Here is a 26,990-nt window from a genome sequence, read left to right on the forward strand (position 1 = left end):
TCTGCTCCGCTTAAACTGAGCCATACGATCTCTGGTCTATCACTGCCATCTGCTGGACAAACCGAGCACTGCAAATCCCAGAGTAACCCTGAAGTTTTCTGCAGTGTTACCCTGGTTTCTGAGGCAGGATGAACCCACGAACCAGAGTTCAAATGTAGTGTATATACTGAAAATAAACACCTACCTGCTCCCCAACAAAACACAAAAAACCCTGGTGCATTCCTGTCTGGTGGTCAATAAAATCCCAGAAACCATAAATTATGTCTGGAAAAAAATAAAGTAATGCAACAACTAAAACAAGCAATTACAGCCATATCAAGAAAAAATAAAATCACAAGAAATCAAAAGGTAAATATATATTTGGGAGCCTCACCATGAAGAGCCTTAAAAGTGAAAACCAAAATTTTAAAATGAGTCCTAAAATACACCGGGAGCCAAAGCAAGGAGGCCAGAACAGGAGTTACGTGAGCTGTTCTGTGGGTTTTAGTTAACAGCCTGGCTGCAGTGCTTTGTGCAGACTGAAGGGAAGCCATGGAGCATTGACTTAGACCCACTAAAAGGCTGTTACAGTAGAAGAAATAAAAGCATGGACCACCATTTCCAGTTCCTTCAATGATAAAATAGCTCGCAGCTTCAAAGTATTCCTTCAAAGGTAAAAATCATTGCAAACTAACAGTTTGCAATGATTGTCCAAAGACAACTGTTGAGGAGAACACCCACATTTTGAAAACTGTGTTTTTCTGAAAGGTTTAAAAACCTAATATGCTCCATGATTTCAGCAATTTTATCACTAGGAGCAACAATAAGTGTCTCAGCATTGAACTGAAAGTCATTCAGCCATATTTTGATGTCAGACAGGAAGTTTATTCAGAAGACCAGAACAAACTGTATATTTGAATATTGTCAGCATTCACTTGGTATGAGACATTACTGTAACAATTTAAAATAAAACCTAAAGAGCCAAAGTACAATGAAGAGAAGAGTGGGCCTAAAAATTAACCTTGGGAACCATGACAGCATCAGAGTGAACATTATTCATAAAACCGTAAAAGACCTTTCAGATAAATAAGAAGTAAACCAGTTTAAAACAGTGCCAGAAATACCAAAAAGATCTGTTAGTCTGTTGATAAGAACAGTGAGGTCCACAGTGTCGGAATCAGAACAACAAACACTGGATAGTTTCCAGAATCAGCTGCCATCAACACGTCACTAGAAGCTTTTAGTAATGCTGTTTCTGTGGTCTGTGAAAACCAGACTGAAAAAAGTCCATAAGGTCATTTTCCTCTAAAAAAGAGTCAAATTGTTGTGTTTAACCTTCTCAAGGATCTTCGACATGAAAGGAAGTTTCAAAATGGGTCCATAGTTTCCCGGCATTGAGGAATCAGGAATGTTCGGTTCCCCTCGTTCCTCCTGCAGCGACGCCTGAACTGAAGCGGTGGAACTGGAGCTGATCGATTGATTTTTATGATCGAACTGATTGTTGTATTGTTGAATAGAGGATTTGGGTGGTAAATTCAACTGTTAATTAATTTATTAAAAAGATTGAAGCTATTTATAAAGTAAATATTTATGACCAATATTGAAAAGGAGATATTTGTATATTTAAATAAATGTAAATATTAATTTGAAATGTACTTTAAATAACTAAACTTAATTTAAGTTGTTAATTTAACTTTAATTACTTTGCGGGTTTGATTCCCAGTGGTTTGCTTTTATTATTGATATAGTTTATTAATTCCTTTGTAGTTTGAGTGAATTGAATTCATGTAAACTTACAGATTAGTAATTATTTTTCTCGTTTTGGGTTTGTTTAAAGGTTTTTACCTGCTTCTGGACCAATTGTGAAAATGTCCTGACACATAATAAATAAATAAATAAATGGAGGATAAAATGAATAAAACTGCTTGGTCCTTTGAGTAAAACCTGTTGAAAGTCTGCATCCATCCCTTTCCAAGTGGAGAAGCTGCACAGTTTAGAAAATGACCTGACATATACTACTATATTTGGGTAAAATTTAAATTTTCCTACATAAAGACAGGATTAATGTTGAGTTACAGGCTGGATGAAACTTCTGACCTTCCAGGTTGATGGGTCTGAGTGAGGTGGAGCAGGAGTTGTACTGGCAGCAGCTGCAGGGCGACATCATTATTTATAATTAACAATAGTAACAATAAAATTAGCAAACATTAACATTAGATGCTGTCTCTATTTTTGCTTTTAACTCGTTGCCGAAAAGCAGCGGCGATTTGAAAGCATTGTGATGCAACTCAGATTGTATAACAAAAACTGGGCAAATAAAATAATGAAGTGTTTTATCCATAGATTTAAAATAGTAATTCAAATAAAATACTTCTAGGATGCAACAAACATTTAATTTTTACATTTCATTTTTCAAAACCTATTTAGTCATTTTTTATTGAGTTCTATTAAATCTGGTTTTTACTTCCCAATCACTTTATGGCACAAATGCACACAAAACTCCACATTTTATTAATCTCCAGTAAATTGATGCTAATAGTTCAAACCATGAATGGAGACCCCAGACTGTCCCTAAGGCTGACCATCCTTTGGCCTCTTTCAGCTGCCATCTTGTATTAACGGCTCCCAAACACTAAAAGAAGGTTTAAGTAAACTTTATTACTCTAATTGAATAATTTATCTAATAAACAATTGTTTGGAAGCTAATAAATTGTTTGCATGTTTACATAAAACCAATAAAAAAGGTAGTTATGGCCACATTATGGTGCAACCAATCATGAATAAACAAGATGGCCGCTCCCTCAGGGCGGAAATTCAAGCTCATCAAGATATTCACTGTGAAAATGACTTTATTCTGTAGTGCGAGAAAAAAAAGACACATACGTCTTAATACTTTATGCAGAAATGTTGTCAGTGTGAAGCCGACAGTGAAACAGATTTAATGTGACATTAAAATGAAAACTCCAGAGAAATGCAGTGATTTTATAGTTTGAAAGGTAAAAAATGTGCAAAAAAAAAAAAACTAAAGTGAAAACAAAACTTGGCACGAGGAAAATGCGTTGCTCCAGGATGTGGGGAATATTTGCTCCCATCAACAAAAACAGAGAAGGTGAGGAAGAGGAGGAAGAGGAGGCTGGATCTGTGGCTTCATTTAAAGGCTGCTGGGACAAAATGAAGTCAAAATAAATCACTTTGTCTACAGAAAATATAAAGAACTGGTAACAAAAGAAATATTAGATTTGATACTCAGCACAACAGATTCCCACAAAAACCAGCTTACATTAAATTACAATGAAAAATACAAAATATTAAGGAAATTCAGCAATTTGACATCAATCTGGGGAAATAAAATGCAAATCATAATTTCACAAGTGAAAAGATTAAACAACAAAAAAAGTAAATCTTTTTTATAATTAAGGCCACTCGTATGAAGAGCAGAAGGAAAAACAAAAAACGGAGAGAAATGTAAACTCAGTTTGTAACAAAACCCAGAAAACTGAAAAATGGAGCAGAAATCACATCAAATCCAACTTTAAGAGGGAAATAAATATACTTAAAAAATAAAATGGCCACAGCGTACAGGAAACAGAGAGAGATAAAAATGGCCTCCAGACTGAAGCTTTGAGTTAAATCCAAACATTTTCCATTTGAAAATGAGGATAAAATGTTTCTGCAGGCCCAGATGTACCTGCTAAACTAGAAAACTAAAACTAAACGGTGATTTTTCTGCTAAGTGAAGATAAATATTTGACTTCCAGTCATTAAAAACAGGATTTCTTTCCTTTTACATGAACACACACATTCACAGCTTGCAGAGTGCAAGGCTTGACCCTCTTGGCCTCACTTTGGGACGGGTGGGTTGGATTTATTGCACAAGAACACTTGGGGTGGGTGGGTTCTTATTCGGCACTTTGACCGGTTCTGGATGGGTTCTGTCTCCTCAGCAGAGCCGGACGAGAGTTTAAACGGTTAAACATGTGAAGCTGAAGAACACTGGGAGCTGGTGAGGCTTTCCACAGCAGCCAAGACAGGTCAAAGGTCACAGCAGACCCACTGGAACAAGCAGAGTCTCATCTTCCCTCCTCCACTGATCGGGTTTCAGACTTGAGCCGGACGAACTCCTTGGCGACGTCGTCGTTGGAGCGCTGGGAGAGGATCCGCATGGCGGTCAGGCCCGTGTCGTCCATGGAGATGCGCTGCCCCAGGGGGCACCAGCAGGCGCAGTTGCCCCTCTCCATGATGTCCCTGAGCTGCACCACGGCCAGGCCCACCACCCGGTCGGCGCGGCCGAAGCAGTAGTCCTTCACGCAGGCTTGGACCTCGTAGCACTCGAAGCCGTCCTGGATGCCCAGAACGCTGCAGACCGAGACCAGAACACGACGTTAACGTCCAGTTTCCTGTGCTAATGCGCTAATAGCAGAGATCATTTTCCATTTTGTGCTTTTTTTTTGGATAACTTTGAAAACCTTAGCGAACTTAGCTTTCGCTAAATTAATTTTCCATTTAAAATCAAAAGCGCTATTTTACTTTGTCATAAATTTTCATTTGGTAGGCTACACTTTCTCTAATCTACTAATATGCTAATAGTGGAGCTAGTTTTTGTTCAGCACATTTAGATTCCCTTAAATTAGTTTTCCACTTAAATTCTAAAGCACATATTTACTTTTACTGTTTTATAAACTTTCAGTTGAATAAAGTGGAAGAAACGCTTCCGCTAATCTGCTACCGTTCTAGCTTTATGCTAACGTTAAAATCTATTGGTGCACTTAGCTTCCGCTAATCTGCTACCGTTCTAGCTTTATGCTAACGTTAAAATCTATTGGTGCACTTAGCTTCCGCTAATCTGCTACCGTTCTAGCTTTATGCTAACGTTAAAATCTATTGGTGTACTTAGCTTCTGCTAAAGGAACTCCCCCGAATAAAGCCTGAATTTATTGGAAAGAAAAATTATTTTGGGGAAATTTAAGTCCACTAAAAGTTTGCAAAGTTAGCAAGAAACCCCAAACAAAAAGTTGGCTCCGCTATAAGTGCGTTAGTTAGTGCCCAACACTGATATAGTCACATGGACTTTGTTTTATAGAACAAACATACATAGAATAATTTAAATGTTTTCCTTTCTTTGAACTTACAAGTGAAAGGTCTCGTTGTATTTGGGAGACCAGCTGTTGTTCTTGGATTTGGTCTGAAATCTGCGCTTCTTGTCGCTCAGGTGCGGCCCGATCAGTGTGACCTCCACGAAGGGTCTGAACATCCCAGACGTCTGCCACTTCAGATCGCTGGCTCCAATCACTGCATGAACACGTATGGACACAAATACTTAAACTAAAATTACTTTCAAATGCTCCAACTTTGATTTGATTGGCTGAAAACCATCCCAAACGGACCTTTGAGTGTAACTTTCCGCTCTCCGCTCTTCGGATGAGTGTAGAGCTCAATCTGCAGGGAAACCTCTCCGATGGGTTTGTCCACTCCGGAGCCTGGTGCAACAGGAACAGGAACATTTGGTCCAATGGAGGCAATAAAAACACTTTCATAGAGTCATGCGACAGAAACACAGGTTTCACGAAACAAAAGAAGACAAAACGATGAAGGGAAGTTGGGCTGATGGTGATTTCATGGAGACCTACCCCTGCTGGGCTGGACTTTCTCATTAGGAGTTAACCTAATACCCTTCCCATTGTGCACTGGCACAGAGGCAGCAGGGGATAAAAACAAGACAGCAACTTAAACAACCAAGTCCAGGAGATAAAAGCAGCGAGGAATCTGAAACGCTCCCGTATCGAAGCTCCTTCAAGGCGTGTTGGATCTACCTTGTGAATGCTGCGTGGTCACAAAGGTTTTGATGAGCGTGTCGGTGGTCTGGGTGTAGAGAGACAGAGCGTGGCGGAGCGACGAAAGCTCAGCGCTCTTCTCCAGGAAGGCTTTCTTCAAGCCGTTCCCGCCTGCATGGAAGTATTGCTGCACAGGAAACAAAACGAGAACCAGAGGATCAGCATTCTGGAAACGGAATGATGTGACTGACTTAAAGTGGAAAAAGACTCAATAAAAACGAGTTAAAGTTCTCTTAAAAATGACGGAATTGTACTTTTCTGTTTGATTACAATCAACAAACCCACCAAGTATTTTTTTCTAGTTTGTAATGGACTTAAAATAAGACAAAAATAACTTACAAGTAACGTTTTGGCAAGACTAGGAGTTTATTCTGAGTCAATAATTCCATAATATTGATTTATAAAAAGTGACAGTTCTGTTGAAACATTATTTAACTTTTAAAATGGGAAAAATGTCTTGTTGTACGTGTGACGATCTGTAACTGGAACTGGTTATTTTTCATCAATATTAAGAAATTACCTACTATATATATATATATATATATATATATATATATATTGCTGAAAAGTTACTTGTTGGGATTTTATGTGACATTTACATATCACATAAAATATGTGGTAACAAAAAATGTTTCATTTTAAGTGGAATGATCTCCCCGTTACCTAGCAACCCCAGTAGAATTCCGCCCGTCACCTAGCAACCCAAGTATGAGTTATCCAAAATACGTTCATTAGAAAATCATTGCTATAAAATGAGACTTTAGTCTGGTTATCGTTTCATTTTCTACTTTTCTCTATGATTATAGAGGCATTTAACTGCAGAGCTCCAGCTTCTGGTCTCACCTTGATGGTATCCAGAGCCACGTCCATGACGGCACACTGCCTGGGCGTCAGGCTTTTAGCGTCTCCTGCCATGTGATCCTAAACAACCCAAACCAAGACTTAGACTAGACCAATTCACAGGAGAAAAGAAACTCAAGGGCAACCTGATACCTTCAGTTTGGAAAGGTGGCCCAGTTCTTTTGCAGCAGAAAGAATCTGTGCTCCCTTCAGGAAAAACAGAAAAAGTCATGATTAACTTTGGTTTCCAGTAGCCTTGGTTCAATCAAGGTTTTTAAAGTATCGGATTAGAAAAGATGGAAATGGGGAAAAACAAACAGATACGACCTGGTGAACAATTCATGTTCATGTTCATAAGTACAGTGTGAGCTACATGTATTCATCTGCTCTGTGTGATTGTATAATTAAACTGAATGAATATGTCACAGCCTTCATTTCAAATCATGATGAGTAAAAATAGATTTATTATCAAAATGTCTTCATCTTATTTGATTTTTTTAAGAAAATACGTAAACGATTTGACTGACTTCAAAACGGCAGCCATGTTTCCATCCTGCTGTGATACAAACTGAGCTAATTTTTCTAATGTGGTAAAAAAGAAAATGCTAATTAAACTGAAAAACAAATATTTTTGGTCTAGTTTCTATGGCAAATTTGACCAATATGAATTACAGCAACACTGAATTTCCCTTTGGATCAATAAACTATTTTTGAATCGGAATTTTGAAATATCTTAATACACTTAAACTAAGACAAAACTAACTTGGCAGTAACTCTTTGGGAAGAACAAAAAGTTTGTTTTAAGTCAATAAATAATATTGATGAAAAAGTTCTAGTCCCATTGGCTGATTATTTAATTTATACCAAGGAAAATGTTTCGTTGTAAGTGAAATAAACTGCCTGTTACCTAGCAACCTCAGTGGAGGTTACCTAGCAACCTCAGTGGAATTCCACCCATCACCTAGCAACCTCAGTGGAGGTTACCTAGCAACCTCAGTGGAATTCCATCCATCACCTAGCAACCCAAGCAAGGGCTACACAAAATATGTTTCAATCTTCATAAGACGTACTGCTTAACCTAAAACTAGAGAGAATCAGGTATGTGATGAGAGGCTCTGAGAATAAATTTCATAAAACTTGGAAATTGTTAATGATCTCTTTCGATAAGAGATCATAAAGGCTCAGGAATAGCAGACCTGGGACACTTTGGCTGAGCAGTGGCTCAATAAAACATGGATTCCTGTTTGATCTTAGTTCTTTCTGCTTCACACCTTGTAGGTGAACATAAGGGAATGTTGGCCATTTATTGGGTGGGTTGCTTGTTTTATATATCTTGTCTTTCCTCTTCCTTGGTTTTGCATATAATGTGAAAATACTAATATATTAAACACTAAAATATGTTCATTATTTATTTATTTTTTGCAAAACTCATCATTAAATAATGAGATTTTAGTCTGGTAATTATTTCCCTTATGAGATGGTAAAAACATTTTGTTTTAGGTGAAATAATCTACCAATGGAAATAGTGTTTTATCATCAATATTGAGGAATTATTGACTTAGAACAAACTCCTGTCCTGTTGAAAAGTTACTTTCAAGCTAGTTTTGTCGTATTTCAAGTGAATCAAGCAATTTGTTTGATTTCTGGACTTTTTGCTTACACCACAAATCTTTGGTAAATTGTGTGTTTTATGTCTCATCTCACTTTTTTAGGACATTTTGAAAATGAACTGAAATTGGATGTGAATGTGGCTGCTGTGACTTTGCAGTGAAGCAGATGAACATCAGACTCACGAAGGTGTCGTTGCCCTGCGGCAGGACGATGTTCTTCTCCAGGCTGGTCATCACGATCCTCCACAGCTCCTTCAGGACGCGCTTCAGCACCGTTTTCTCACACACCGTGGCGAACAGCGTTAATCTGCAAAAACAAGACATCCACACACTTACACACACCAACAGAGGAGCCGTGTTTGGGAGAATCCCACTGAACCCACTGCGCATCCAGGAAGTCCATGAGCGGCCGCAGCATGTTGTCCGAGTCGGCCTCCACCTGGTTCTTGGTGTTTTCGTTGAGCGGTCCTTTGATCTGATACAGCAGCGACGCCATCTGTCGCATGCAGTCGGTGATGCGGCTCTGGAAGCTGGAAGAGAAGAAGAAGGAGTGATGGACTCGGACGGAGGCGGAGCCACGGGGAACGAGCGGTGTGAGGTCAGTACCTGTTCCCAAACGTGCTGCTGAGGTCGTCCAGAACGTTGTTGAGCCGAACCTGCAGGTCGTTCAGCAGGTCGCTGGCCTCCGTGTCCATCTGGAGGAGAGAAGAAGACGATGTGGTTTCAGAGAAAGAAAGAAAGAAAGAAAGAAAGAGAGAAAGAAAGAAAGAAAGAAAGAAAGAAAGAAAGAAAGAAAGAAAGAAAGAAAGAAAGAAAGAAGAAAGAAAGAGGAGGATAAAACTGGGAAGGTTTCCAGAGAACCTGGAAGCTAAACTACTTTAAATTACTTCTAAAGTTTAATTGTTACAAAATACCTGAGAGTCTATGGCTGCATTACTACCAGGTCAGACTCAGTTAAACACCCTGTTGGTGTAGTTAGTATTTATATTCAGCCCATTTCTACTCATGATAACATGCATGTTACAGTTCAGCTCCTGTAACTTGCATGAACTCACCTTATGATCCTCACATGCATTTTCTCTCTATGTGGCACAAAGTTGGAGGTAAAACAAGACATTTTGGGTGAAATGCCCCTTTTTAGCACACATTAAGTGGGTAACTGAATATTAATGTGCCTACCTGCTCAAACGGTTCGTCCATCTTTGTGTTAGAAAATGGTTATAGATATAAACAAACAAAGTGTCAAAATGCCCTGAAAAGATGAAGGAGCTGCAGAACAAATGATTTCTGGACTTTTTGCTTAAAATGAAGGTGATTTAAACCCAGATGACATGTTTAAACCTCATCCTGCTCAGTCTATCACACAGGATTTAGGAAAGGAACAAAACAAAGTGATAAAATGAAAAAATACAACTGAAGGGGAATGAAAGTGGCACTTTTATGGAAAATAAGGGAAAATGCTGCTAATCTACAGAGGAAATCCTCACAGATGAGAAAAAACCAGACAACAAAACTCCACCATGTTGGATGTTTTAGTTTCAGTTTGGGGAAAATCAGAAATGACTTTGGATTTGGAGAAAGGAGGATGTTAAAAACCACTTTCAACTGGAACAAACCTCGGCCTCCATTTCCTCCCCTTCCTCTTTAACTTCCTCCTCTTCCTCACTTCCTTCAAACTAGGAGTTGCAGTAAAGAGGCAACACAAAGGTTTTGTGTCGTTGCTTCCATTCAGATAATTGTACAGTGGTTTTTAAAGTATTTTTAAGGCTGATATGCAGTCATGCTTTACATGTTTGCATATGTGGAGGACTTGCCTGCCAGGCTAAGGCTCTGATCTTCAGCTAGAAAAGCAGAGAAAAGGTAAAGAACGTCTTTCTCCAGCAATAGATACGAAAAATGACTTTATATTGGGTCAAAACATGGATATTATGAAAAATACGCAAAATATTACCATGTAGTTTTGGTCTAGTTTCTTGTTCAAATACATTAGGACACTTAAAACAAGACAAACTAATTTAGAAGTAACTTCTCAGAAAGATATGGGAGATTAAAGGGAGATTTTGTCACAGGTTTTGTCAACATGGTCCATTTCCCAACTCAATGAGAATCAATAAGGAATCTTATTGATATAATGGAATCTCTATCACTTTCTTATCAATTCCCATCTCTCCTGATTGATAAATTAATTTATATCACACTACATCGTCAAATAAGTCGGGAAAGTTCTTATTTTTTGCACATTATTTATTTTGTCAAGCCACTTGTTTATTTTTGTTTATTTCCATTTTATCATGATGATGAGACGTAAAATAAAAACTCTTTTTCAAAAATCTGGATTTTGAGCGTTGATTGTTTTTTGTTTTGCCAGTAAATGAGTTTCTACAACAGCAGCTAATGAGAAAAGACCAACAGCACCAGCAGAACGCAAGGCAGCAACGTTTCAGCATGAAAAGCAGGAGCTAAAGGAGGCTAAGCTCTGGGACGACTCCTACAGACTAGCTACCAACGTCTAGTCAACTGATCCACCCACCACAGGTTTTGGTTTCTCATCCTCTGCAACAACCTGCTGTTCCAGGCAGACACAGACAATGCAGATGAGTTATGTAAAGAGAAATATCCACCTTGAACAGACTGTGACTCAAACCTACCTCCTCCTCCTCCTCCTCCTCCTCCTCCTCCTCTGGGATTTCGTCTTGCTTTAATTGTAAAGTGAATAAATGTGTTGATCTGTAAACTAACCTACAATCCAACCATCAACCAGCCAGAGCTGAACCAAAATACAACTAAACAGCTCAATTATTATAAAAACCTAAAAAAAATCACAAACTCCAGCAACTACAGCCCAGAACCAATCAACCCTTCATCTACCAAACAATCCAAGCTAGCGCTAACGTACATACCCGCGCTTCCTCTGTCGCAGTCTGACACACAGGAGTGAATTCGAATGCAGATGAACAACGTGTTGAATGTTTTTACCATGTTTGTATTCCTAAACCCTTCAAGTCTACCCGTTTCCATTTGACTCACCTGTTTGGCCCCCATTGATTCAAACATTTTCTCCAGCTGGATTCTCAGCTGCTGCACGTTATTCATGAGGACACAGGGCTGCAGCAGGACAGGAGGAGATTCAATAGCAGCATTTACAATGTTATCAGAATATGCTCTACAACAAAAAACTGAACAACTTACAATCTTCTCCTTGTCAATATAAGAAGGAAAGCTCTTGGTCAGGATGGCGCTGTACTGCAGGAGAACTTTGGCGATTGTCTGCAAGAAATGAGAAATCAAAGAATCTGACTGATAACTGCAAATGTGCTAATAACTGAGCTAATTTGAATTTAGCAACAAAATGCTATCTTGCTATAGCTCTTTAGCATTATCTTCTACTAAATATTATGTTAATATAGCACTTTAGCTTCTATTGTGTTGGTGTAGCTTTCACTAAATACCATATAGCTATATCTCTTTAGTGTTAGCTGCTGCTAAATATTATGTTGGTGTAGCGCTTTAGTGCTGTGTTTTGCTAAATACTGTGTTGCTACAGCATTTTAGCATTAGCTTCCAGTAAATATTGTGTTGCTGTGGCCCTTTAGCATTAGCTTCCTTAAATATTGTGTTGCTAACCCTTTAGCGTTAGCTTCCACTGAAAACTCTGTTGATGCAGCTTTGGCATTAGCTTCTGCTAAGTACCTTGTTGGCACAACACTGTAGTCTCAACTTCCACTAAATAAGATGCTGCTATAGTGTTCAGCATTAGCTTCCGCTAAGTACCATGTTAGCACAACAATTTAGCATTAGCTGGACTAATATTTCTGGTTAGTCCTTTATGGTTAGCACAGCTAATATTTTATATTTAGCAGTTCCCACAACTTCTATGGATAAAAGATTATTCAACACTTTAAGCAGTGTGTCCAAAGTCTTTTATAAAATTAACAAGACAATATGTAAAAAAAAAAAAAAGTGTAAATAAATATGTTCAAAGCTTCATCTAGAAAACAAAGAATCACTGCTGCTGGTTTTAAACAGCTGTTTCCAAACAATGGATGAAAAAGTCCTTTTAAAATTACAAGAAAACCTGAATATCAAGAGTAAATTTACTACTAATAAGGAGAATATTAAAGAAATAACAGTTTTTGAGGGTTACCTTGGAGAAGCGGCGGCTGTAGTGAGCCATGACGCTGGGGTCGGGACATTCCAGTTTCTTGATGATCTCGAAGCTCTGGTTGAGCTGGGTGAAGATGTCCACCACGGAGCAGGAGAACAGGGCGTGTTCAGACGTCTGCTGGAACTGAATCAGACGGGTTAGCATGGAAACAGCAGCTACTGGTAAAAACACAGAAATTACAGCTGAATGTTCCTACTCCGTCCTTCTTGTCTCTCTCCAGCGCTCCATTCATGAACTCCATGGAAACATCCTCGTTTTCATCCAACCACTGCAGAACGAACTGCACAAACCAACTAAAACAGAAAAACGACACTTAGCACAAACCTCCCCACATTTTGTCTCTGCTTTAAAAGTTTAAAACCTCACGATGGATATTCAGGAACGACATCCTTGAAGATCGGAAGCTCCTTGACGTATTCATTGTAGAGCCACTTGACTTTAAAGTGCAGGTTCATGTAGTCGGTGCTTTTACACAGCCGGTGCTTCTCATGCTCTGCAGAGAAAAGACAAAACAAGATTTATAAACCAAACAAATCCTGCCGTTAATAATACAGTTAAAGCTACAGTATGTAACTTTTATAAAAAATAACTAACATATTTATTAAAACTGTCACAGTGAGACAGACAATCAGTGAGAAGATCGAGCTCCACCTCCAAAAACAACCAATCAGAGCTTAGCGCTGCCAATCATCCTCATGTATAACTTACCGCCATGGGAAAGCCGTTTATCTACAGTCATCGATGGTCATGCTAATTAGCATTAGCATTCACAACAGGCTATGCTAGATTAAGCCTTTTCTATAAAACTTTAAAAATACATTAAAAGATGGAAAAACTAAAATTTGATTCATTTTTAAATAAAGACATTTTATTGCCTAAAATGCAACAACATAAAACTCCTTTCATGAATTTGAACAGAGTGAATATAAAAGAAAAAGTGTTTTTATCTTAAATGTGAAATGTGTATATATATTATAGTTTCAGCTTAATTACAACTCTGAATATGTTGAGTTTTTTAGTCTGTGTATTTTGGATAACGATTAATCAATTACTGCATTAGTTGGCAGTTATTTCAATAATCAATTACTTGCGATTAATTGTTCAATAATTTCCAATCCTTAAAAGTTGTAAATTTGGGAAAAATGATCCTTCACACTGAGTCAATTTGAGGATAACAAACAAAAGAGAATCATGTAAAGATCTGAAGGTATTTAAGTGAGGCCAACCTTCCAGAGCGTACTTCATGTCTTGAGCGAACAACGTCCACATGACTTCTGCTGAAACTTTTCCTACACTCAGTTCCTGTGGAAACCTGATAGAAAAAAGTTTCACTCAGAAATGTCGTAGATCACGTAGTAAGCAGGATAAAGAGTGAATGTAAAACGGACGACTGACTGATTGAGCACAGGCGTGTAGGAGTTCCTGTCCTCCTCTATGATGGAGACGATGAGCATGATGAGTTTGGGCCAGAAGTCCAGGTTCTTGATGCTGGGGCCCTGCTCCTCCAGGGGAAGCTCCTCCTTGTTCTGGATTACAGAAATTAAACCTCAACGTTACTAAATAAAAACAGGCATAAATCTAACAGAATCCCCATAATGCATCACTCACTGCGTCTGCAGGCTGGTACTGTCTGCTGTAGAGTTCGTGGCAGTTGTTGAAGATGTAGTCGTAGGTGGAGTTGAGGCAGGCTTTAACGCAGTCCCTCACCACCTGACTGGCTCTGGGCGGAGACTGTAACTCCTGGACCTGAACGCCAGGCAGAGGAGAAACAACAACATCAGGTAAGAGAAAAAACAACAACAAAATCAGGTTACAGAGAAAAAAACACAAAATCAGGTTACAGAGAAAAAAACACAAAATCAGGTAAGAGAGAAAAAAACACAACATCAGGTAAGAGAGAAAAAAAAACAACATCAGGTAACAGAGAAAAAACAACAAAATCAGGTAAGAGAGAAAAACTTCAGGTTCCAACAGTTCCTGGAACCATCAGGAGGTTCATCAGCTTCATCAGATCCAGAACCAGCTCAACTAACTATGAACCGATCCACTATCAGAAAATCAAATCGGGTATCGGAAAACTTATCACAATATAAACTTTTCACATCAGTCAGTATCAATAATTATTTAGATTTTAACTATCTGACAAACTTTTATCCAGTTTTCTCTTGGCATTTTTTGCTATTTAAGTTCTGCTGCGCTTGGGATTTGGTGGTTACCGTAGCAACCATTAACTGACAGCCCCTCCCCCTTTTCTGTTGCCATCGGTAACCGTGGGACAGAACCTGGTGTGAAGTCGGCCATATTGGACCAACAAAGAAGCTAACATGTTAGAATACAAAATACCTAGAAAAAAAAAATTAAAATACAAAAACAAGCAAGTCAAGTTAATGTGAAGCATAAAAATGAAGAAACTCAGAACTGGAGGGTGTTTGGTACCTTCATCCTGAAGAAGGTGATGCTGGTCAGAAGATCAACTGTTGATTTCAAATCTTGCAGCCGATCTTTGCTGCTGGCAGGAAAGTGGTTCTGCACAGAAAAAACATAAATTTAGGGATGAACTGATGGGCTAAACGATTATACTGTTGCTTTGAGGCGATTTTCAAGTAATATAATGGAAATGGAATAATATCGCAAGAATTTCTCTTCAATATCAATAAACTTTAATTTTTAGATTATTTTCCATTTTGTGTAACCAATAGTTTTGGTGCTTGGAATGTAAAGTCACTTCCTTTATGTGTAAACATATGAACCTTTCTGAGTGAAAGTATACCAACGGGAAGAAATGTGATTTCTAAACATCTTTGAGGCGTTTTATATACAAAACTTACCCGATAGGTAGAGAGATCAATACGTAAGGAGTTGTGAAGCTGGTCTAGAAGCTTGATAAAACGTTCCTTCTGTATTGTGAGGAAAGAGGAAATAAATGTAAAATTGTCCCCTACATTAATCACAGCAAACCGTAGGGAGAAATGTTGGACAAAGAAGAAGAAGAAGAACGTCTTGTCGTTTGTGCTACAGCTGTACAAACCCCAAAGTTGGAAGCGGCGAAACGGTCGGAGGCGGACACATTGGTGGAGGCGGTGGTGTGGGCGTAGAAAGCATTGATGTTAGCCAGCAGGCTGCTCATCACTGCAGGAACCCCAGGACACATGTACTTAGTGGACAAGCAGGCAAAGTGTCTGGAGACAGAGACAGTCAACGTTGGTGAGGATGTACGGAGGCCAAGAAGGGCCAACACTACTAAAGCAACACTACATCAAAAAGCCGCAATAAAAGTTGTGCTGTGATGGTTGTGGTGCCAAAAATGGAAGATATGCTAAAACTAAAGTTATGCTAGTATGACTTCCACTTCAAAATAAATGCTAAAACTGAATTTATGATAAACTTGGAAGTTATCCTAAACTTTCATTTTAGCATAAGTTCTGCGCTACGTATGATGAATGACCCGAGATTTAACAAAAAGCAAAGAGAAAAGACAAAGCTACGATTTCAACGTAGCTTTGTCCTGACTTATTCTTGAGTTGTGGTTGGGGCGCCACATCAAAATCAATCCATGGTCTGCAAATGGCCCCCGAACCCCACTTTGAACACCCTCGGTCTGAAGAGCAGGTGTTTAATTTTGACTGACAGGAAGTGGGAGCGTCAGTGACTCACGTCATGGCCTGGTAGATGGCCTCGATCCCGTAGCGCATTGCGAACTCGTCGACTATTTCCTGTGCCACGTCGTCAAAGTAAAGTTTCCAGGAATCGTCTCCTCTGGCCTCGGGGATCCGGACCGAGCCCTGACCCAGAACATCGGTAGAAAAGTGGAACAGGTTCTGCAGCGGACAGAAGGAAAACAATTCAGAAGCAGAGGATTAGAACGAATAAAGCAACAGAAACATGGAAGATGAGGGATTTTTATTCATTTGAAATCGTGTGCTGATGGGTTGGAAGGTTTTGGCTTTTCTGATTATGGGATTATTGGTTTTGTAAGGCTGTAATAAGCTTATAACCAAAGCCAGAAAACCTCCATTTGTTCCTGCTGAAGAACGGAAACATGTTTGAATCTGATCACATGACATGCAGGACAAAACAAAAATACGGTGAATATCATAGACTGTCGTCTGTTCTCAGTAAATTTTGAAAATAAGATTAAAACAGTTTTAAAAACAGAAATGTAAGTTTTCTGTTCGGTCATTGACATCATCTACATGGAAGACAAGTTATAAAAGTTTGCTCCGAACTACGTGGCTGTTAAAACGTAATGGAAAGTTTATTGTAAGGAAAAAGTGCAATAAAACAGTTGCACATGCAGCAAGTGATGACCACAATGTGTTCTTCAGATTCATTAAATCTGCATACATTGATAAATTAAAGAACCTCTGTGTTATTTTTGACCGATATATGATATGTGATGTTCTTTTTTCTGAAAATTCTTAATTATTTCTCAGAATTCTTATTTTCTCAAAATTGTAAATTTTTCTCAGAATTTAGACGTTTTTCTCAAACGTCTGGCTTTTTCTGAGTGGCCCTGATCCTTTTCTGTATTATGCAGATGCATCTGAAGGTGATACCTCATGCAGACAGGTGTACTGGACGTGGTACGGAGCCACTTTCTCCTCTCCTTTGATCTCCACGTTGATTTGGAGGCGAATGGCTCCCGACACGGCCGACTTGTCCGTCCGCTTCTCTGTAATCAAACACAGTCATTCAGACATTTCCACCTTCTGGATTCATAATTCGGCTGCAGCTCCGCAGCGCCTTGAACCAGATCGGCTCACTGTAATTACAGGTTAACATGGCAGCTCCATTGCAGGGAGTCTTTGTTTCTGCAGCGCTAATAGAAGTCCTCCGGCTGATAGTGAGCAGGACAATGGCAGCTCTGCCTGCTATTTGCCTGACAGGGTCGTTATTAGGGGCAATTTTCACACGTCAGCAGAACGGGTGATTTCCAGCTACCTGATTATCTCGTGTTGAAAAAACAGGAAATGGGAAGAAGGGAGAAAGAGGACAAAATGGTTTGGGAATGTTTGATGACATAATAGCATAGCTGGTTATAATCAGAGGTGGGGACTGCTAGCCAAAAGGTTAGTTCTGCTAATGCTAAAGGCTACAACGACATGTAACTAAAGCTAACGTGAAAGCACTTCACTAACACAGTACTTAGCAGAAGCTAATGCTAAATCACCACATTAACACAGTACTTTGCTAAAGATAACACTAAAACACCAAGAAGATATTTAGCAGAAGCTAATGCTACAATACAACAACAGCACAGTATTAGCATTACTGTTAGAGTTGTTATTGCTAATCTGAGTTTTATATTTTATTTTTAACCCTAAGAATTTTTTGTTTCTGCGTGAACCTTTGTTGTTCTGTTCTGGCGGCCATATTTGCATTTTTCCACGCTGTACTGACCCAGGTTGTACCAGACGTCCATTTCTCCGCTCAGCGTTCGAACTTCGATGATACTCTGACCCAGGAAATCGTCGGACTCCCTCTTCAGACGCTGCTTCACTCTGGACTTGATGTCATCGTCTTCGTCCCAAACGCGAACTTTGATGCGATCTGAAGAATTGTGGCACTCGCTAAAGAAAAAAAAAAAAAATTAAAAGATACAAACTTACCATAAAAAGAAAAACATTTCTGTTGGCCAGTTATTTCACGTTTTAATAAAGCGTTTTGGCATTTAACCAATTTGTTTCCCTTTAAATGTGTCCGTATTTGTAAGATAAATAAAAATAAAAGAAACTTTTAAAGGAAAATTTACGTTTTCCAGCAACATATGTTTTACTGCCAAAGGCATTGTTAAAACAAAAAAAAGCTTTTTTTTTATTATTTCCAAACCAAGAGGATTCTTTACTCACAAGTGGAACTTTTCCTCCCAGACTGGGTTGAGGTTGCCATAAATGGTCTTGGTTCTCTTCTTGGTCTTCCCCACCTGAACGGTCACATACGGGTCACTGGAGCCGGTCTTGTCTTTCGCCTGAAGTCCCTGCGCACAAACCACTGAAACAGAGACAAACATAATCGTACACAGAGATAAAACCACGCAGATTGACGAGGTAACCTCTAAATAAACGTGTTGATCAGAGGGGTACCTGTGATGGTGATCTTGGCCGACCACTTTGACGTCCCGTCCAACACGCTCTGCTTGATGGTCTTCATTTGCTGAGCATGAATGGCTTTGGTGACGACGAACACCTCCCTGATCAGCTCAAAGATCTCTGGCTTGTTCCTCTCTCTGATCTTCATCCTGTCTTTCATGGCCATGATGATATTCTGGGTACGATCCTCTGCTCCATGTTTGGAGCTTTTCTCAGCCGCACCTAAAAATTCAACCAAAAATCAAAATGCTGGAAACATCAGCTGACAGAATGTGACGCACCAGCTACCAGTGGAGGGCTAATCCGCTAATGTGCTAATAGCGGAGAAAAATAAGCATTTAGAAAACATATAGCAAATTTAGTTTCCAGAAAATATATTTTTGGGATAAATTCAGAAGGGCTAATTTAATTGGTGTTTTGTAAACTTGGTTTTGTAATAAAACTGCTCACCAATGACGATTACCATTGGTATTAGCTGTGAAGTTGTAAAAATGCATGATAAATGTACGCTTGATAATTTAATAGAAAAAGGAACGCAGTTCTTTGCTAAATAATATCAACACTACAACAACTAGATAAAAAGGGCATTTAATTTAAGAAAACATAGCGAGGGAAGTAGCTCTGTTATGCTAAGTTGACTATGACAACATTAACGTGTAGATGTGCTGTGGAATTCGGTGTGTTTCAGTTCAGTTAAAAAAATATAAAAATGGCTACTTACACATTAACTCTGTCTCCAACACATCATCAGTACAACAAGTGCTTAAATTAGCTAATCAACCACCGCTATGTTAGCTTAGTTAATAGCAGCGGTAGCTAATCTACCACAATGATCACTTATTAATAATCACAAAATAGACATCAAACCTAAAAACATAAAACTAACGGACTGAATGTTCTATATTGGGAAATGTTTGAGTGTTTGTTGATGTTGAGTTCTGATGTATAAAGTTGTGGGTGTTGTCCATTATTACAACGAGTCTGCATGTAGCTTAGGAAAACACAGAGAGCGAGAAACAAAGAAAAACACAAGTGGTTTTGAATTGGTCTTTAACGGTTTTTCTGTTAGTTTTCCCTTTCCTGTGGCACATAGCCCTCATGAATCATGCCTACATTAACAGGTTTCAATTCGTTAGCAGGACAGCATGTAAAAGAATCGTCTTTTTGCCCTCCAGTTTTGTAGACATGCTTGAATTTCTAGATGTAAGCAATAAAATGAAACTTGTCTATACTCACGTTGTAAACAATCCGCATTAAGCAGCTCTTGGCACTTTTCATGGCACTTGACGCCACACTCGGAGCAACGCATGCCTTGGCGGGCGATTCCCCACAGCAGCCCCTCACACTCATAGCAGTAAGTGGGAGTGGTGGCCGTCCACACCTCAAAGTTATGCGGCGTCGTGCAGGAAATGGGGTAGATGAGCGCCTGCAGGGTCTTCTTGTACACGTGGTTTTTCTACGAATAGTTGGAGATCATTTATGTAAGGTGGATAAAAGACAAAAACTAATTTTTACTCATTCTTTGAAGTTAAATCGGACCAAATTTTTCCCATCGAGTCAAACCAGAAAGCAAGTGTGACTCCAATCAACTCAAATGTGTCAGTTAACCATTCAGGAGCTTGTCGATGTAAACCCAACAGACTTATCTGGGATACTGACCAAATGTATGGAAACTTTTGAATTTTAGGAAAGTAACAGAAAACATCTCTAAAATATATTCTCACCATTTGAATTTAGCAAGTGGAGATAATTTTGGTAATTCTAAGCTAAAACAAGAAAAGTTTGGTCTGACTTAACTTTAGACTGTGAGGAAAAACATGTTTGTGTTTGTAAATATCTGGTTTACACTGTAGGTGTAACTTTTAAATGGGTAAAAACCCTTTACTCATTTAAAGTAAAGGGTAAAAACCCATATGCTGCCTTGAAATAAAGGCAGATAAAAATAAAAAATAGCAAATTAGTTTGACTTACCAGCTCCTCGTCCTTGAATGAGGACCGTGCCGCCATGGCAGAGGCGATCCCTGCCTTCCTGGCTTGGACAAGCGACTGAACAGGGAAAATTTGCATAAGTTTCCATCCAGTAAACAAATTTATGCGCCACACAAAAAAAATAAAAAACCAATACAGATCCATTTTTATTGCTGTAGCAGTTTGGAGTGATGGTGGTTAAAGGAGAGGTCAGTAGGGTTAGCAAAGTGTTTTCTTTTCTGTCAACTCCTTATAGGAGGAAAAAAACCATGTGAGTTTTGTTAGTTTTAAGCAGCTGGAGATTAACAGGAAATTTAGACCATGAGTCCGAAACAGAATAACAGCACTTGCTTACCAAGTAAATTTGGTTTAGTTCATAGTGCACATATCTTATTACACTTGAAATAAGACAAAGTAACTTACAAATAACTCTACAGCATAATAAAGAAGCTTGTTTTAAGTTAATAATTCTTCAAAATGAGTTCTACTGGGAGATTATTTCACTTAAAACAAGATATTTTTGTCATTTTCTAAGTGAAATAATAAAACCAGACTAAAATCTTTTCATCTAAAAATTATTGTGTGTAAAAAATAAATGAAAAAATGTAATGAACATATTTTGTATAGCCCAGGTTTAGGTTGCTAGGTAACGGGCGGAATTCTGCTGGGGTTGCTAGGTAACGGGCAGATTATTTCACTTGTAACAATACATTTTTCCAAAATCGTAAGTGAAATAATCTGCCAGTACTAGAACTTTTTCATCAATATTAAGGAATTATTTACTTAACTAGCTCCTATACCTGAAAAGTTACTTGTAAGTTAGTTTTGTCTTATTTTAAGTGAACTAAGATATCTGTACAACAATCTAGACCAAAATACTTGGTAATATTGTGTGATTTTACAATGTGAACTGTGTTAGTGCCCTAGAGTCACTAATTTAAACTAGTTTTTAACTAAGAGAAGTGAGGAAAGCCACAGGGTGAGGGAATGATTGGTGAACAATATATAATTGATAATATGAAGCAGGAAGGAAAGTCACCCAGGACCTACAGGGTGCATGCATGTTTCTATTCAGATTAAACCGGTGCACCATGCTGCTAGATGCGTTATCACCCCTACTTGATGTTTTTATCTATTTTTACCTCAGCAGGAAAAGGGGAGGGGCATCTGCGTCTATAACTTACCATAGCCTGACCAGGAAGAGAGAATGCATTCAAGAGAGTTGTGGGGAATAGTTTCAGGTTTAGGAGAGGAGGGAGAGAAAAATTAGCATTCGTTTTTCACTACACACATTCGTTTTAAGTCATCACCCCTGTAAAAAACTTACATGTAGAAGATCATAGTACATAGAAGTCGTAAAAGTGTGTTTTTGTTCCTGTTCAGATTTTTATTTCTGATTTCACAGTTGTGACCTTTTGACATGTTTTCAGTTGGAAATGCTACTTTGTTTACATTTCTATAAGGAAATGCTCACTTTCCCCTCTACCAGTTTGGACAGAGAAGGACTTCATCCTGGAGAGACTATCATGTTTACATTTTACATGCAAATGTCAACTTTATCCTTTCACATTTTTTTTCAGCTAAAAAGGGCTTACTTTCACAGAAGCTCTTTGTTTTTGTTAGTTTTTAATAACTTATGTAGATATTTGTAAATACACTATATGTTTTAGAATCTCAATATTCTAATTATTCTTATGATTTTGTAAATTGCATTGTAGTGTAAATATACCTGGGTTAACTTCAAGAATAGTTTAATATGTATATTTTAGTGCATAAATAGGATGCTAAAAGTAATATGCTAGGCAAACCTACAAGTATATGTATAATATTACAATAGTTAAACTATTAAAATAGCAAAAACAGCATATTTCAGTTTAATAAAAATATACTTAAAAACAATAAAATAAGGACTAGAAGTATATTTTTAGTACTTTGAGTATACTCCACTATATTCAGAAAATGAACTTCTTATATACTACTTTTTGTTCTGGTCCACCAAAGTTCTGCATAAAACTTTGAACATTGCACCACTTTCCTACCTCTTTAAACTTTATGAGACACTTTTTGTAGTTTTTTTGTTAGAATTTCCAATAAAACACTGAAATGAAAGTTTGAGAGATGCAAATGCACACAAGGCAAAGTAAGTGCAGCAGTAACATCTGCTGGTTTCACGATGAATTACTTGAAGCTAAAACAAACAAGCAAACAACATAACCTGACAAATAGAAGTGAAGTAATGAGTGAACGGTACTGACCACGTCGCTGACCAGGGGGATGGGCTTCCTCTTACGCAAGTCTGGCATGCTGTCGATTCCATACAGACCAGATCCACCACTGCCAACATAATGAGGGCAGAAATTCATTCAACACAGAAAACCTCCACTGTGTCTGCACTGGTAGACAAAGCATTCACGTTGTGATAAGGTAAAACTTACCCTGGTTTAACCCAGGCCTGTCTGCTATTGGGCTCCACATCTCTGACCTGTGGGAACATTTTGAATGTTTTAGTTTGAAGACATTTAGGGAGGAAAGGAGAAACGGTTCTGGTTGAGCTTAACCTCTCTGATGTCACATTAAAAACTCTATTAGTTATTAAACTCAATAACTGTACAAATGGTGACAATGTGATGTTGAAAAGGAGAAAATGAACAAAAATATACTTTATTTTCCCACAGTGGCGACAGACAAATGGTAGCATGCAAAGTCACACAAAGGTCAAAATAAAAAAATAAAGAAAGACTCATAACAGTATGGAGGATAATTTATCGGTTTTACTTATCGGATCGATACTGATATTTTAACGCACATATTCCCTTACTCGTAGTTTTGATGGTAAAACTTGCAAACAAAATAAAATAAACACAACCCATATTATTTTTATTTTTCTAGACAGGTAACAAGTGAGAACAAAAAACTCCACAAATGGCACATCAGGGAGGAAAGATGAGAGAAAAATTAAAAGGAAGGCTGATATTTTATGTGTAACCTGATTTTCTTCTCTTCCAAACTCTGAAAAAAAGATAAAACAACAGATCACAGAGAATATAAATTACATAAAGCAGTTTAAATGATCTTTTTAAAAATTCAGTGGCATCAAAGTCTGTGTTCACTCATTGCATTTTTTTGATGAAATCCAATCTTTTATTCCCAACATCCAGATTATCCAAAAAATTAAATCTTCAAAAACTATAAATTAGATTAATTAATCAATAAAACCAATTAATGCCCAACCCTAATTTCTGGCATTGTTATTAAAGTTAGAGAAGAAGAACTTGAATGCTTTTTTAAAGATACCTGGGATGAATTCGTCTTGAGATTGGGATCCCTGGGATCCCTGGGATCCCTGAGATCCCTGAGATCCGTAGGAACCCTGAGTGGATCTGGAGAGACGACGATGCGTCTGCCTTTTTTCTCTCAATATACGCTGAAAATTAGCAATTCGCTCTCTATGGCTGGCATCAGTTGGCTTCGCTTTGTCCCCCTCTCCAGGGGGTCCATTTTCGCTGATTGGCTCCAGAAGACTTTTCGCCCGTACTGCAGGACTGTGGTTTGGGGTTACATCAACGCTGGACAACTCTCCATTGCTCTCCATGGTGTTTTGTGCCAACTCTAATAAGTTATATGTAGTTGGAGTGGGAAACTCTTGTGTAGAGACTGGTGTATTGTCATGTGTTTGACTGGTCCCACTGTCCCCCATTGCAGAGGTAAATTGGTGAACATCCTTCTCATTGGGTTCACTGGATCGTCTAATTGATGACAGAGACAACTGAGGGTCAGTAACTCCCTCATGGCTGGGCACTTCAAACTTCCTCATTGCCCCTTTCAAAGCAGACCTAAAAGTGACCACAGCCTCGCTGAAGATCGTTTCGTCAACCTTGTCGATGGGGGTTTTGGGTGTGGTCTCTGAATCCATCTCAGAAGACGACCGTGATGATGATTCCAGTACTTCCTCTCTGGACAGGCTTTGATCTGTCCATTCCCTGTCCAGACTCTCAGCCGACCCCAGATCAAGAGTATCCCCAGATGATGGATAGTCATCGCAGGGCGAATGTTGCGCCGGGTAACCGTCATCGCAGTCCGTCAACAGCACGGTAGAGCAGCTCAAGCTCCTGGATGGCTCGCTGTCGAGGTCGTTGGCGCAAGCATCCGCTGTGTGGTAACCAGAGCTTCGGGAAAACGGGCAGTTTGCAGCGCAGTCACAGTCCAGGGTTCCCTCCTCAGCTGCATTGGTTGGCGTCCTCCACCCGACCTTACTGGAAGAACTTGAGGAAGAGTTGTACTGCTGTCCAAACAACAGAGAAAGGTGTTCAGAACTGCTGTTTGGGGAAGGTCCCACTGCAACACATTGTGGTTCCTTCTTCCAACCGTCTTGGCCACAAGAGGAGATGTCTTCTTCACTCCAACACCAGATATTGCATTCTGTGTCACCAGAAGGAAAACCTGCTCCCAGGCAGTTTGAGCTCTGAGACGATGATAGAGAGCTGGTGCTTTGGTAGTTCTGCCCACAGTGACGCTCCAAGTGGCAGAGTTCATGATTTGAACTCTGCTCCAAGTTGCCAAAGCTGAATGATCGGACATCATCATCAGTTTTGTTGTCTTCTTGCCAACCTTTAGTTGCTCTGGAGCCCGAATCTTCTCCATACACAGTGTTATCCAACACTGGACTGGGATCTCTTTCGTGGAGACACATGACGGCGTTCTGTCTGCCCAAACTTCCTCGTCTGATGCGTGCCGTTTGAGGAACCGGACTCGGTTCAGGTGCAGCTGACGCTCCGCAGTACAGCTCCCCTATTTCACTGAGAACCGCGTCGACACAACAGGATACTTCGTCCACTGAGCCGCGCACGGATGTTAAATACTGCCTCAGGTCAGATATTTCCTCCTGGATCTTATTGATACCTTTCAACTCTTTAAGGATGTGCTCCACTATGTTGCCAGAACCTTGTCCTGCTTCCTCAACTGAGATCTTCTCCTGTGCATCATGTTTGGTGTCATCCCCAGCTGCACTGCCATCTTGGCGCTGAGTAACTCTCTTTTCCCCAACTGAGGCTATGCTAGCTTTGTTGCCGGTAGAGTTGACCGCTGAAACGTCACAAGGGGGATTATCTTCCAGCCCCAGCGGCTTTCTGTGCAAGCTTTCCCCCAAGTCTGGGCTCTTTGAGCTCTTCGTCTGCAGCTCTTGCCTTTTTGGGAAGACTTGAAGTGGATTTTCATCTTGTCCACCAATCCGTCCCTTGGGAAACATTCCTAGTAGATGGAGCCTGTTGTCAACTGGTCCAACACATGGGAAAACAGCTAGCTCTGCGACGGAGAGTACCTACAGTAAGTCTTTATTGTTGACGTTAGAAGGGAAAAAGAAACATGATTTCAGTAGTTTTATAGATAATCATGATCAGACAGCCAATAAATTATTGCTTCTCCTGGCAATTTCATGTTTTAGTTTAAGAACTAGAGAAACTATATTACATTAACAGCAATTACAGCTAATCTAATTAGTCATTTTTAAAGAACAAAAAATAGATTTACAGCTGAAACTAGATATTTGCACACTTTATAAAAATACTGTTTTCCCTCCCCTTCTGATGTTAAATCTAATTAAATCTCCTAAAACTTAGCTATAATTAGACTATTAGTTATTCTTATACTAGCCAAATATCAGAATTTATAAAATTATGTCATAAAAAACAATTCACAGGGTTTTCCTCAAATGTTAAAGGACTTTCTTGTCCTTTAGCCTCATAGCTAATTTATGTTTTGGGTCATTGTTCATTTGGAAGACCCATTTGTGACCAAAGTTTAAGTTTTTGAGATGTTTTATCAGTGTTTCTTTAAAACGTTTCTCCATAATATCGTCTATTTTCACAGTAGAGATGTGACGTACCTTCTTTTCTCCCAATATGTGATCTAGTTACTGTGTAGTTGCTATCCATACGCAGATGTTTCTGAAAATTAATGTATTAGCTGGTGTTTCATATTGATTCTTCTTTATGGAGCGGCTTTTCAGTAGGAAACTCTGGAAAATGGAGGTTTCTTACTAATCAACATATTTACAAGGTTTTTTTGCTTTGGTCCACAGAACCTGTCTACTTCCTGAACTCTGACTGATGTGTTTAAATTTACCTAAAATTGTTTGAATATCTGTCTTTTTATACCGTCTACATAAATATCTGGCTATTCCCACAGTAACGGCAGAAAAATTAAAGATTTACCAAATTATAGTTCAACTTGTTGGATAAATTGTCGTCTTACAGACAATTGAAGGATCTATTTTAGTCTGAGAGACAACTATAGTCTTTACAGTGCAGAAATCAGACAAACCGTCCAGTTTAAAGCGAAGTCTCAGCTAAATGTGTGGAGGGAACAACCAGCAGCTGCTTAGCTGCCTGTAATTAGGAGCTCTGGAGAGGCGGAGCAGCAATTAGACGACAAACCAATTCTTAAGTTACGTCAATCATTCAAACCCCAACCAGCTTCAAAGACCGATCACTCCGAGATTAACGGACGATAC

The 26,990-nt window shown here is 38.9% G+C and overlaps 1 protein-coding gene across 14 annotated transcripts in view; it reads right to left on the minus strand.

Moving 5' to 3' along the window:
- unc13bb (unc-13 homolog Bb (C. elegans)) overlaps window positions 1-26,990 on the minus strand; it is a 75,953-nt gene that overhangs the window by 10,160 nt on the left and 38,803 nt on the right. For 5 of the 14 annotated variants that reach the window (XM_016665398.1, XM_016665400.1, XM_016665408.1 and 2 more), the window contains 31 exons: window positions 22,918-22,964; window positions 22,738-22,816; window positions 21,667-21,672; window positions 20,486-20,560; window positions 19,751-19,970; window positions 18,509-18,736; window positions 18,275-18,416; window positions 17,826-17,995; window positions 16,982-17,097; window positions 16,080-16,243; window positions 15,454-15,604; window positions 15,254-15,322; window positions 14,862-14,951; window positions 14,034-14,171; window positions 13,821-13,951; window positions 13,652-13,737; window positions 12,792-12,918; window positions 12,622-12,718; window positions 12,405-12,548; window positions 11,450-11,527; window positions 11,288-11,365; window positions 8,867-8,955; window positions 8,644-8,790; window positions 8,444-8,567; window positions 6,804-6,857; window positions 6,654-6,731; window positions 5,790-5,937; window positions 5,607-5,663; window positions 5,364-5,456; window positions 5,109-5,268; window positions 2,811-4,335 (listed from right to left, as the gene is read on the minus strand). In XM_016665398.1, coding sequence (XP_016520884.1) covers window positions 4,050-4,335; window positions 5,109-5,268; window positions 5,364-5,456; window positions 5,607-5,663; window positions 5,790-5,937; window positions 6,654-6,731; window positions 6,804-6,857; window positions 8,444-8,567; window positions 8,644-8,790; window positions 8,867-8,955; window positions 11,288-11,365; window positions 11,450-11,527; window positions 12,405-12,548; window positions 12,622-12,718; window positions 12,792-12,918; window positions 13,652-13,737; window positions 13,821-13,951; window positions 14,034-14,171; window positions 14,862-14,951; window positions 15,254-15,322; window positions 15,454-15,604; window positions 16,080-16,243; window positions 16,982-17,097; window positions 17,826-17,995; window positions 18,275-18,416; window positions 18,509-18,736; window positions 19,751-19,970; window positions 20,486-20,560; window positions 21,667-21,672; window positions 22,738-22,816; window positions 22,918-22,964 — 3,672 coding nt within the window. In that variant the 3' untranslated portion in view covers window positions 2,811-4,049. The other 9 variants (XM_016665401.1, XM_016665409.1, XM_016665407.1 and 6 more) reach the window with 8 other exon arrangements.

Source organism: Poecilia formosa, unplaced genomic scaffold, assembly GCF_000485575.1.
Source record: "Poecilia formosa unplaced genomic scaffold, Poecilia_formosa-5.1.2 Scaffold579, whole genome shotgun sequence".
Classification (NCBI taxonomy): Eukaryota; Metazoa; Chordata; class Actinopteri; order Cyprinodontiformes; family Poeciliidae; genus Poecilia; species Poecilia formosa.